The 13213-nt window shown below is 40.5% G+C and overlaps 1 protein-coding gene across 4 annotated transcripts in view; it reads right to left on the bottom strand.

The window, feature by feature from the left end:
* Positions 1-13213, bottom strand: part of dennd5a (DENN/MADD domain containing 5A) — a 30642-nt gene that overhangs the window by 15402 nt on the left and 2027 nt on the right. For 2 of the 4 annotated variants that reach the window (XM_069173418.1, XM_069173421.1), the window contains exons 2-5: positions 6332-6403; positions 5409-5518; positions 4499-5183; positions 124-311 (exon numbers count right to left, since the gene is read on the bottom strand). In XM_069173418.1, coding sequence (XP_069029519.1) covers positions 124-311; positions 4499-5183; positions 5409-5518; positions 6332-6403 — 1055 coding nt within the window. The remainder of the gene's footprint in view (positions 1-123; positions 312-4498; positions 5184-5408; positions 5519-6331; positions 6404-13213) is intronic. The other 2 variants (XM_069173420.1, XM_069173422.1) reach the window with 1 other exon arrangement.

Raw genomic sequence — 13213 nt, 5'->3', positions numbered from 1 at the left:
GCACAAACAACTTGTAGAAATTACGTTATCGGTGCTGACACAAGTTTTCAAACTCCATTAAGAGTTAAACTAAATTATAAGAAGTAAATGTTGATTTGTAATCATTAGGTCGTGAGTTTGTACCTCTTGTGGCAGCTCTAGTTTGGTGCGGTCATCCTGTCCATTGGAGTGGAGGCCCATGAGATACGGCACAGGAGCGTCCAGGAAGTGGAGGAGGGAGGCAGGCAGAATGGGAACGTACACATGCTGCCACTGGAAGGGGAACATTAAGGCCGTGATGCTCTCCGCCACGGTCATCAGCCTCTGGTAATCTGTTTCACACACACAAGAGTAAACTGTGGTGAAGGAAACACTACTCCTATATAAAAGATATGGACCAGCAGCATGAACAATTCTGTGTTCAGGTTCATTTCCTGGTGTGCTTTACAAACCCACTTTTTAAAAAAAGTTGGTGATTGTAATGATTTTGAGTTCCAATACTTTTTTTCTGGACTGATTTCGAGAGCGCCATCCAGAGGTTAACTACATGAACTGCTCTTTCGATGATGTGGCATGCTAAATTTACCAAACAAGTAAGCAGGTTGCACAACTCTGTCCCTGCATTTCACTTCCCACACACAACACTTGAACCTGTAAACAGCAGAGCAGTTTGTCTGTTGTTCTAATGGGATGACCTTGTTGATAGCCAGCTCCTCTGTTTGCTCTTATTTTGAGGTCTATCAGCTGCAGCACATGACATGATAGCTAATCCTGCTATGTTTGCAGTTTCAGGAGCGTAACCACACAGATTCATCTAAAACATTAGCACTTGCTTTGTTAGCGAACGTAGCTGATGGTATCTTGTGATTTATGACTTTGCTCAGACATAACCTGCTGCTAGAAACCACCTGCTGCAAGACCACTGATTGTCTGGATGCAAATACGAAACGACTGATACAGGAAACAGTACAGTAACAGTTTGCTGCCCCGTGGGATTCAAGATTCAGTATTGAGAGCACAGACTTTACCCAGTGAAAACAAAGTGGACTAACAAGAAATACAAAAGGAAGCACCCAACCCCAATGCAGCTCTTTAAGACCATTTTCTTTGTTACTCAGTGTTCTTTAATCGTAGGAGTGGAATTGGATTGATAAAAGGAATTAGCTGTGACGACACAAAAGCTGTCGACACAAAAGCTGTGTCCAAATTTAGAAAGTGGATCCTGTGAATCATTGCTCCATGATGACAGGGCCCGTCCCAAGACCAAGACATGGGTCAAAAAATGCTTGTATATCTTTTGCGTCCCCTAGTGCTCTAGTATAAAGAGTATTTCTTGCAAAAATAGCATTTTTACATTGCAATGTTTCCACCGTAAATGTCATAACTTACACTGTAAACTCTTTAACCTGATGCTGTACTTTAGTAGCATTAAACATGCCCTTGTTTGACACTGATGGCATTTTGAGAGCACCATAGCAGTGATAAGGCTGCACATTTTTTAAATTCTTGACTGGCTGATCACACCATTAGATTTTGTCTCCGTGAGGTTCGACCATGTAATTTGTGGAGGAAGACCTCTGACGGGCCGTTGTGGTCCGATAAAGGATCCAGACTCTAACGTGACGCACAGGTGCAGCCAGCTGGCTTTCTGGCTAACGTTAAATTCCTTTATCATGACTCCACACAGCAACACTCCTTCACGTTCAGGGTTTCACACTTGAGTCAACTGGTATACATGCAAATATGTGACCAGCCCTCCTCATCTGCATTCCTGCTCTATCCCGTTGACACCTACTGCACATTCAGCAGCAGCTCTGCCTCTCCCCTTATGGTGCCAAAATAAATACCATTCCTTCATTTGGTCATGTGCGGGTCCATGGGAAGAGACTGAGACTGAGACTGAGAATGCCCCTCCTCCCCCCCCCATCCCTCTTCTCACCAGGCTTCCTCTCCCAGGATGGGGACAGGAATACTAACATCACCCGTCTCCTTTTAAACTAGGCCACCATAACAAGAAGCTACTTAAACAAAGAGTCAAGTATTGCTCATTATGCACACAGCTGCATGGCATGAATATTTTTAGAACATTTAGAGCTGGTAGCAGTTTGGATAAGCGATGCTTTATCTACTCGGTTTACATACTGAATGGAAATTATGTAGTACAGCAGGTTAAAAATACACGTGACAGAGAAGTGAAACTGTTGCAGGTCTGACATCTGAGAATTAATCTCCTCACACAGCTTGTTTCGTATATTTATGATCTGCTTTACTTGCAACATCCTCAGTTGGTACCATGACTGTGATGGCAGATATTTATTGATTTTGATACATTCATATTTTCAATCTGTGAGAAGTGAATAAAGAAGCCTGAGTCGTAAACTGTATTTTGTGCTTCTTGCAGAGATGTGGTTCTTCTGACGTTGACTTGTCTTTATGTTAGTTCAGATGTCCAGTTCTTGCATATAACAGCCTGACACACATGCAAGGAATGACTATTTTAATTATTCAATAAGCTGCTAAAAACTTTATTCATTAATCAATGAAGAGATTTATCTTTAACATTGAAAATACTGAATGATGCTATCAGAGAGCTCAAGATATAATTTTCCAATGGAAAATTATACAAAATAAAAATAAATCAGTAAATCTTCATATTGAAGAAGCTGGAACCAGAAGCTGTTCTGCATTTTCCTTGATAAATAATGAAAAAATGAATCATGCCAACCAATTAAGTCTTTTAGCTCCGTCTTACACTACATAAATTAGACTAACTGATATTGCAGCCTAAAGAAAAAACTAAAGCATCAGGTCCATGTAAAGTTTGACCATCAAGAAGATGCATCTGAAAGTTGCCAGAATATAATATTATTCCATAATGGTCATCTGTGGATGGCTGAAAGATGTGCTTGATTGTATATCTTAAGGCCACAGCTGAACAAACTGTGCTGTCAGAGATAAAGCTTCAAAGCTGTGCTTCTTAACTTCATTTCCATCTCTGTGCCTCAACTATGTGTATATGTGTAATTGCCTGTCCTGTCACTCTGAACTGCACAAATCACAGAAAGATAGAAAATGCCCATGAATAATAATAACAAATGATGGCTTAATTATAGCATGTTGACACATGACGAGCTTCCTGTTTGACAATGACGGCAGAAGGAACAGAAAGCTTTTGAGCATCTTTTCTTTTATGGCTTCTCGGAAAAGATGCTGGCTGGGGCCTTTCTTGTTTTCTTTAATCAGAGTTATGAATTCCTGTGCTATTTTTAGCGCACGGCACACAGTCCTCTTCGTATTTGCTGAGCATCCCTCTCCTCGGTGTGTGGTGTCTCTTCGTAACAATCCCTCGCTTCTTCTCAGTGGAAGATTGCCAGGGCTTAATTCTACACAACTCCCTTCACATGTTCTGCAGTGATGAGCCTCATGGGGCTGAAAAGAGGCATGATGTCATTCCCAGCCAATAATAATCATGCTGGATCACTGCTATCCTCCCAGTCTCCAGGTTGCCTAGCAACACCACAGCTCTCCCCCTTAAGAGCTCCCTCCCCCCCCGGCCCCTGCCGTTTTGTAAACCATTTGCCTTCTCTTGCCATTGTAATGGATCCAATCAACACACCAGAGAGCATCCTTACGTGATCTTCTTGTTTCGCAGCACACACACATTCTCTTCAAAAAAACACACATTCTCTCCAAAAAAACACACATTCTCTCCACAAAAAAAAACCTACCTCTGCTCAGCAAAGGTTAATATGAATGAATTGAGTCTTTACTGAAGAATTCCTGCTAATCAATAGGTGCTAACAGGGACTGAGCTCCTGCATTTTAGAAGTGCTAGAGGGTATTTTTCATCAAAGCTCCACTGAAAACAGGAAATGACTTGTCAGATTCTTGTAGTGTGTTTTGCTAAAGGAATAAAAAGCATAACCAGACAAATTAATGTCACCAAAAAGGTCATTTTTGTTCAAAATCAAAAGATTACCACTAGAAAAAAAAATTATTGAATGAATACCCTTCTCAAGGATGTCACTTTTCTAAGCTCCTGAAGGACGAAGAACCTTATCCCTAATGAGCCGGTACACTCCATCAGAGGAGCGTGCCCGACAGTCCAACAGCCATGGAAACCCCCGACAACCAAACTTCTTCAAATGTCAGATTGGACGGGGAGCATTCAAAAACCATGAAGTCTTAAAGCTGTGCGATAACCAGGTCCTCTGACAATATCTAGTCTCATGTCACGACAATGATACGTCTCCCAGCTCCAGAGAGATCTCACCTTTACAAACAGGATCACATGACCTCACAATTCTCAGAGATAATCTGTGATTTGTTACTGCTTCCAGCTCTTTAGAAAAACATGTATATGTTCCCATACTAATTAGGGTTTCAATGAAAGCTTTGCAACTTGTCTTTATGTTTTTAAGATGGTTGCAATGTGAGCCAGATGCTTGTGTACCTTTAATCAATGCACCGTAATGGGACTGGGTTGAACAGAGTGTAACAGTAGCAGACCACTACTTACGCTGAGAGTAGAGCAGTATCTGCATCTCGAGCAGGGCACAGGTGAACAGCTGAAGAACGTTCTCCACCCCGAGCAGATAAAACATTTCACCGATGGCAAAGTCAAAGAGCGGGAGCTCAGATGTGCTCGGCCTCTGGCACACCACAGGGCCGTAGACGCCTGAGAACTTGAGGGAACGCCCAGAGGGTGGCAGGGGCACCTCATAGAGGATGTTGTAGATGTAGCTCTCCAGCGGGAGGGGTGGGGGCTGTGGGGAAGTGACAGCCTGGTGAAGCTGCTGCAGCACCTTCCTGCAGGCCTGAGCGAAGGCCATGGGTGTTATCAGGCAGATGCACTTCGACACATACAGCGTGTCACGGCTGATGTCGTAAGAGTTGAAGCGCTGCAGACGGGAGATGGCGGGTGCAGCGTGCAGCACCGGGCGAGGCTGGGAGCGTTGGTGCCGCTGGTCCTCGGGTCCTTGCGGGGACGTGGGAGTGTGCAAGATGTCATACTGCTCTGCGTTGTGCATGTGGTAAAGAGTCTGCATGGCACTGCAGATCTGCTTACTGGTCACCTCCTCAAAGAAGGTGAGGGCAAAGCCATAGGTCCGAGAGCCGTCCTCTCTGGTGATAATAAAGGAGTGGAACTGTGGCTCTCGAGAGTCCATCTGCGTCCTGAACGACAGACCCTTCGGCATACACAGCTGTGGGAGGACACACACAAAAGGAATCATCATAAAGACTGAAACTAAAGGGAGATGCCTTTAACTTAGTTGTGCAGTTAGCACCAACTTTATCTGTGGTTTTGCATGCATTTGCAAAGCAGAAATTGTAATTTAGTAAGACCAATTTCCACCCCTTTAATCCAGTTATATTATTATCATTAGAGGATATGAGGTCGTTATATTAGAAATGTGTAAAGATCATACCATGCCAACTGCATCCTGGTCAAATGGATTCCACTCCACATTGTCTGGATAGTGTGCTAGGACTTTGGATTTAAAGGTTCTCCTCAGTGGACTCTGCTCAAAATTCTCACCTGTAAGTCAAACAATGAGAGACGATGCAAAACAAAGTAGAGACAAACAGTTAGCAGGGGTTTCCAGGTATAAACAAAGGAGCAGGAGAATAGTCTGATCAGAAGCAGGCTTTAAGTGCCAGGCACAACTCCAGAGGAAAAAGCAAATCAGCATATTTGTCTTTAGCGGAAGATTGTATTGCATCATATAAAGCTGTCATCTGCATCTTGCTCCAGAAAGTTATTAAAATATTACACTCAAATAGCAGAATCTAATACTCGAAAATAGATGTTTTATCAAGTGAAAAAATGACCCTAACTTTACAGATCTTAATGCTTCTAGACAGCTTTAATGGCAATACAGAGGGATACACAAAATAATCAGTCACAGAAGCACAAATTGAGTTGATTTAAACCCAGAGTAAAGCAGAAGTGATGCACACACCAAGGCAGTACTGAACAGTCATTCAGAGTGTAGGGGGAGAGTAAACATGGACCAAGCGATGCCAGCGCAGGCAGCTCTGGATTTGTGTGTGTGTGTGTGAGAAACAGAAGCAGTGATTGTCAAACATCAGATCATTGTTCAGCTGCTGCTGAAGGAGGTGAGGGAGACGGAGGAGGGGAAACATGAAACCAGGAGAAGTCAAGAGTGCACAAAACAAAAAGGGCAAGTCCCCAGACCTGTGCAGAAAATAACTGTGAAAACTCAAGATTTTCAAAAAGACAGGGCTGCTAAGAAAAATATAAAACACAAAGTGCACCAGGCTTAAGGTTGAAGGGTTAAAGCTGAGCTCAGGTTAGGAGGGAGAGGAGTGTGTGTGGTTGGAGGGTTACCTTCATTTTCCCCCGCCAATTTTCCTCTGGCCCCATCTCTGAATTTAGTAGCCTCTATATACTGGCATAAAGCTACACAACAAATAAAACAAAAATATAATTAAAAGCCTGGTTCGCAATGGGTAGGGCATCACTTCTCAGTTTGTGCAAACACGTCCTTGCAGCTCTGCTCTGAGAATCAGCAGCGCGCACACGCACGCACGCACGCACACACACACACACACATCATTTCTCTGTCATAGTTTCCTCTTCTTTTAGAGATAATGCAAATCCATCGCTCTGCCATGAATTATATTCAACACAAACACACTGTAACAGTGAGCCATGCTAGCAGCTCTGTTAGGCTGTAAATAGGCACAGCAGATATGAGCTAAATGCTAATCTTAGCAGGCTAACATGTACCATATGAACCATGCTAATATGCTGCTGTTAAACTGGTGTGATGTTTACGATATCGATATCGTTTTTTGTCATCATAAATGTTGCTATTTAAGCAGCAGTCATATCTTTCTTAATGTTAATAAATCCAATAAGTGACCAAAATCAATGAACAATTAATTTATCTAACTAAAAAAAAATGACTGTCTATAGCCACAACCTGGTTACAGCTCATCCTTCGTGTCATAGAGTTCCACTGTTGTCCAAAAACAATAAATAAACACTTTAACAAGCCAAAGCTTTGAATTGGGAGACACGTTCCTTCATTACTGTTGCACACAGTTACTGTAGTTTATTTGGACTCGATCTTAAATATGCCCTAATGCTGCTGTAATTACTCACCAAGCACACTGAATGTGTATTAATCTGCAGCTATAAAAAAAAAAAAAAAATCTCTACTCTTTTTTTAATAGCTTTTGCAAAAAAACTGCAGTATCCAATTTCTTTAGGAAATTACTGAGAATTTGTAAGACAAAAAAAAAATTTTTTATTTGTAGGTTTGCTGACAGGGGAAGGAGGCTGCAAAATATTGAAAACATATTGAAGCATGTAATGCACAAATATTTGGAGAGAAATATAATGAAATAAATTTCAACATTTTAATTGAATGCTGAAAAAACATTTCAAGGTTTGACAAATAGATATAATATGTGGATCCCATCAGTAGACAGTCATGAGTTAGATTCCAGTGAATGACTGCTCTTGTATTGCAGCCCTGGAGCAGAGTAAGGTTATCTAACATTTTACATAAAAAAGACCCTTTGTACCCTTTGCAGCCAGGCAATGCTATTTGCCGTGTTCTTCGAGCATGACATTTGCCAAGCCCCAATGAAACCGCCCTGCCAGCACAAAAACACATTCATGCAGCATGTCAAAGGCCATGCCATCTACTCTTTTCTGTTAGCTACACCACGTCAGCTTCAAACTAAAGCTGCTCTCAGCCTAATGTGATCTATGAGATGTGAAACCAGGACTTTCCTCGCTGGACTTTTTGTGGACAATGTAGTCAGGGGTTAGGAAAGTCCATTTTCATCTCATTTATAATATGACTCAGTGCTGACACACATCCACAGATAAGAAATGATCACCTCTCTCAAACCAGGTCATTACAATGAAACCTTCTGTCAGTGCTTATATTAGTAAGCACTAACTGAGAATCCTTTTATCAGGTAAATTGTTGACAATATCGGGCCACGAATGTACTCCCTTTATGTTATTTTCTTATTCTTCACAAATCCAACAGTAATTCAAAGCAACAAACATGTTCACATCAGCGTCTTCAGACCAAATAAACTAATCCTGGCACTGGACTAAAAGTCTTAAGGATTAAGTGGTTTAATCTGTGGGTTACTTTCATATCCAAACTGCCCACAGGGGAGAAACCAGGCCAGGAATGACAGTGACAAAAATGTCACCAACCAAAGACCAGTCAGACAGTGAGATTATCATATATAGTAGGGATGGGCAAAATCATTCATTCTCTTATAATTTTTTTTTATTCTACTATGATGATGTTTTGAATGTTAAACCACCATTTTTAAAAGAATTATTATTTGATTAAATACTGCATAGCTGAAATAACAACCTGATTTCCATTGTGTGCTTGTAAATGTGGGTCAATTCTCAAGAGGTAGCAGACATGGAGCGCAATGATGGGATTTTAGGCTTTTTGTAAACTCTTTCAGTAATACAACAAACTTCTGGAAGCAGCTGGCTGTGGAGTAAATTAGAGATGACATGCTGCTTTAGTCGACCAACATCCTCACTTCCTGTGAGGATTGTAAACCTGGTAAATTTATCCTCCTGCCTGTTTGTCTCAGCATTACAAATTAAAATGTAAACATTTCCTTTTGACTTTAAATAGGAAGACCTTATTAATCTCTCTACTACGGTGCAACACAGGTGTTCTCTTGAACCAACACCTTCATCTGACAATTAGTGCTAACTACAAGCTACCCGCCTCACCTGGAGAGGACACTTCATGGACGTGAGCTCTCACAGGCTTAACAGTGTAAACATCCTCTGCATTTTGAACATTTTTCCAACAAACGGGCCGTGATGCCGTGAGAGTGTGGAGCTGTAGTGGGAGTAGAGCGTCACTGAGCTGTGGCTCCTCGTCCCGTGAGCCAGGGACCACCCACAGCTCAGACACCCGAACACCTACTGTAACATGGCCCACTACGCTACACATAAAAGGGAAGTGGCTCAAAGCTATAGTCGAGCACGACTCGACCTCCCGCAGCAGAATGTGGTGTACAGACTGCTGACGCTTCAGAATAGCTCAGCAGCAAAAACATCAACACTTATTCACCTCGAGGACGCAGCTCTGACGGAACATGATAGCTCACTCACAGCTTAAACTCACCGCCTTCACAGCTCATAGTCCCCACTGAGACAATGAGGGTTGGTTTTTTTTAAGGATAAATGTTCTTTTTTTTTTTTTTTGTTACAGTGTGGCAAGATTTCTAAACTGGCAGCTTACTGAAAACAAACACACGGACATCGGTGTCTTTCCTAATTCAAATCGATGGTTAACACCGGCACGCTGTTTCCTGGTTCGGTTTTGGACAAAATGTGCTTAAATGTCAAAGAATTAATTTGACTACACTGGACTTGATGGAAACCAACATACTGGCACACTACAGGAGCTTTACATGCTTATCTTGCTCTCCTCTCCTCATTTAGAAATACAAATAGGCAGAATCTTGGAGATCATTTTCTGGCCAGACAACCTGCAACAAAACACCTTGCAGACAACGTAAAGGAAAGGGTACAAGATCAAAAGTAAAAGTCAATAAATCTATCTTTTTTATAACTAGATTACATCAACACCACCAACAATGCCAGCTGCTTTTCTGAATCTCACTTTATACCAAGAAATATATCATTTTATTTCCAAGTATTAAAATTTTACCCACATATCCATGCTAGATTGATTACAGTTTCAGTTAATGTCATATTGGAGTTAGTGTAATTACCAGCTTTCTACTTGTAAACAGTGTTCAGGTTAAAAACATCATTGTATCCAAACAACTGTTTTCTTCTGATATGTCTTTGTACTTAACCCTCAAGTCAAACTGTACAGTAAAACAACCATCACTAAACATTTATATACTTCATGCAAATTACACTTGTGTATAGCAGCATTATCAAACTATTTCCTTGATGTGTGTTTTCATGATTAAACCAAATCCAGGAGCCAGGAACTGTCTCGTCCAAACATCACGCAGTAATAATCTCTGTATAAATTGTACCTGTGCTTCTTCCACTTTGACAGGTCACGATGTCTGCTGTAAAAACAGTTCACCTATAAAGCCCTGTGACGTTCACATGCTGCAGCCCAACATCCCAAGTTACACATCCAAGTTAACATTTTCAAATGCTGGTAAACATCAGTTCAAACATGTTCAAAACAGATTAGAGCTTTAATAATGAATGATGTTGAAATATGAAACATAAATTTGTGCCAAAGCAATGTCTACATCTTATCTGCAGCTAACAGGAAGTTGTTGTCAAGTAGAAATCTCTACATCATGAAGTGTTTTGACATAACTGAGCAGTCTGAAAATGAAGCTCACAGGATTGGACTGCAGAGAACCTTGACCTGCAGAAAACACTGTATGTCTCCGAGACAAAACTGTGCAGGTTTAATTACTCTGCCTTGTCGGGCAAGAATGTAAACATTCACCATTCGAGAGAACGTTCAACCCCTGAAAATCCCTCAGTCAAGGTTTTCCCAACACAACACTCAGTGGAAGTAGTTTTATGACCAACATTTGAATGTATTTGGTACCTAAATCAAGATTATTGTGAAAATAAAATCTGTTATTGGGGTTTGTGTTATGTGGAAAAAGATTAAAAGCACCAAAGTAAAACCAGATCACGAGGTAATATTATGTTCAATAGGGAGTAGCTGTCCCCATTTTGAATTCCCATTGCAAATATGTATTTTAATGATACCCAAAATTTTACTGAACATGAAATAAATAAGAAAGAAGTAGAATACCAATCCAACAGCTTGAAATTTTACTCCACCAGTTTTCATTATTTCAATTTAGTTCCTAAGAGATTGTGTTTTGTTCATCATTTGGCATGGTGGAGGGAGTAGACACTACAATACCCATGAGCCTTGGCTGCTGTTGCCATGGAGAAAAAGCCCCAGAGACTGAATTAATCCCAAATTGAACCAGAATGGAAAAGTGAATTGATTGAAGCTGTAGATTCTGCAGTCAGTTTTCTCAGCCCTGTAATCCTTCGCTCTTGACTGTTGCTAACGGTGCATGTCACTAATTTTAAACTCTAAGATTGGATGTTTCTTGCCAAATTGCGCGATGGGAGTCATCGTTAACATCTCCCCAGAGTATTTATGTACGCAGGCTTGTACCGACAACTTTTTATCAAAGAACCAAATATTTTCAAATGCAGTTTTTTTCTTTTTTTTTAGCGTTGGTACTGATGATTTAACTGGGAGAGTTTCATACGCCTCCAGCTGTGAGCCATGTAGCCTTACATGGTACAAATGAATTAGAACGACAAACAACTTGTCAACTCGCAACTACTTTATAAATTGATTAGTGAAAAGACTGATAGTTGTATCTATAATGAAACAAGTCACTGATCACCAAATCACAAACCTATAAGCCAGAACTTCAATGAGGTAACGTGCGGCCAGGTCCTCCGTTTGTGAATGAGTCTGGATGTAAAGATCATGATACACTTGGCCCTCAAAGGGCTGTGAGATATCTAATCAATCTTCAAACTGCATCCAAAATTATACCGATACATTTTCAAACAGATTTTTAAAACACAGACCCGTTACAGGCCCGTAAATAAACAACTCCGGGTGAAAATATGAAAGCACACATTATGCATTTAAAGCCAGCTTTCATGTTGAGCCATTCATCCTCATTTGTTTGCTGAGTGGGATTGGGGGAGAGCGAGGCTGCCTGGGAGATTCAAAAGCATGTTTAGCATTTGAATAAGTGGAGGCCGTCTGCAAGTGTACTTCTGTCCCTCCGCTCCCTGTGCTTCCAGTGTCGCCTGTGAGGCAGCAGGGTCATACATATTCTAATCTGATCCTCACTGTGCTGACAAACACTGTGCTTAGAGAAAGTTTGGGTCATTTCTTTGTGTTTCACTGTACACGAATCACCACTGCGTCATATTAAAAAATATACATACATCGGTTGTGTTATATCCCTGAAGGAAACCACCAGAGAATCTGATTAGACCCATTTCATTCATGGCACCTGTTATCTAACAACGGTTTTGCCAGCAAAGTTTGAGGCTTTAATTCATTGAAAACATTTAAATCATTATGTGTGTCTGAATACACAGGCATCTGATCAGTAATTACAATAATTACTAAGAGATGTTTTATGATGACCAAAACTGATCTTAGATTACAGGCATTTATTTAGAAATAACAGTTCTAACAGTATTTAATCGGGCTGCAACTGATGATTATTTTTTACATGAATTAACCTGCTGGCTGTTTTTCTAGCTCTGGCAATTAATATCTGGCATCATCTATGGAAGTCAAGATATAATACAAAATGAAACGCTGCAATTAACAACTAAGTTCTTAACATATTTCGTCTTTTAAATTTACATGATTAATTGTTTGGTCTAAAAAATGACTGCCACAATTTCCTCAAGCCGAAGGTCTTGTTTACCAATGTCTCATTTTGTCCACCGATCAGTCCAACACCCAAAGATATAAATTTGACCATCCTATGACAAAGACCAAAGGAAAATTTTAACTACTGAGCAGGTGGAGCCAATTTACACTGACCATTTTTCAATTACTTTATCGTTGAACCAATAGATATAGTTTAAATTTCTGTCTACCAACTGAAAATGTGAACATTTTTTTTCCCATTTTTGACAATCAAATTGTTGCAGAATTTCCCACCTTCTACATTTTCTACCAAAATATCCAGATGGCCTCATAAATGACAACAGAAACATTATGGGAGTTTGCAATAGCGAGAGTATTTGGTTTCACAGTGAAAAGGTGTGGGAGCTCTTGGTTAAAAAAAAAAAAAAGAAGAAAAAAGAATCCATCACAAGTATAAGAAAGTATAAGATGAGAAGCTTCTCATCATTTTCTTTTATTATTTCTGAATAACATAATAAAAGGGTAGACTTTAACGTACACTAACCTACAGCAGACGTTAAGCTGATTTAATCATATTTAGCGTGTAAAAATGGAATTTCCATAGCACTTCCTCTCTTCAACTCAAAACTGAAACAGACGATAGGGGCAAGCCCCTAACCTCTTTCTACAGTAAAGAGCAGCAACCTGCAGTAAGTAGCACAGCTTCAGTGTTGTTTGACCTCAGAACCCCAGTTTGTTCGTCTGTGCAGTTTCAGGTGGTTACATTTCTGTCATGTCAGAGTGTTTTAAAAGAAATCTTATCTCACCCAGGAAGAAATATGCAT

Source organism: Embiotoca jacksoni, unplaced genomic scaffold, assembly GCF_022577435.1.
Source record: "Embiotoca jacksoni isolate LCO1_2020_lvr unplaced genomic scaffold, fEmbJac1.0.p SCAF_6, whole genome shotgun sequence".
In the NCBI taxonomy this organism is placed as follows: Eukaryota; Metazoa; Chordata; class Actinopteri; family Embiotocidae; genus Embiotoca; species Embiotoca jacksoni.
The sequence above is the reverse complement of the archived record's forward strand: the minus strand, read 5'-3'. Positions and strand labels throughout refer to the sequence as shown.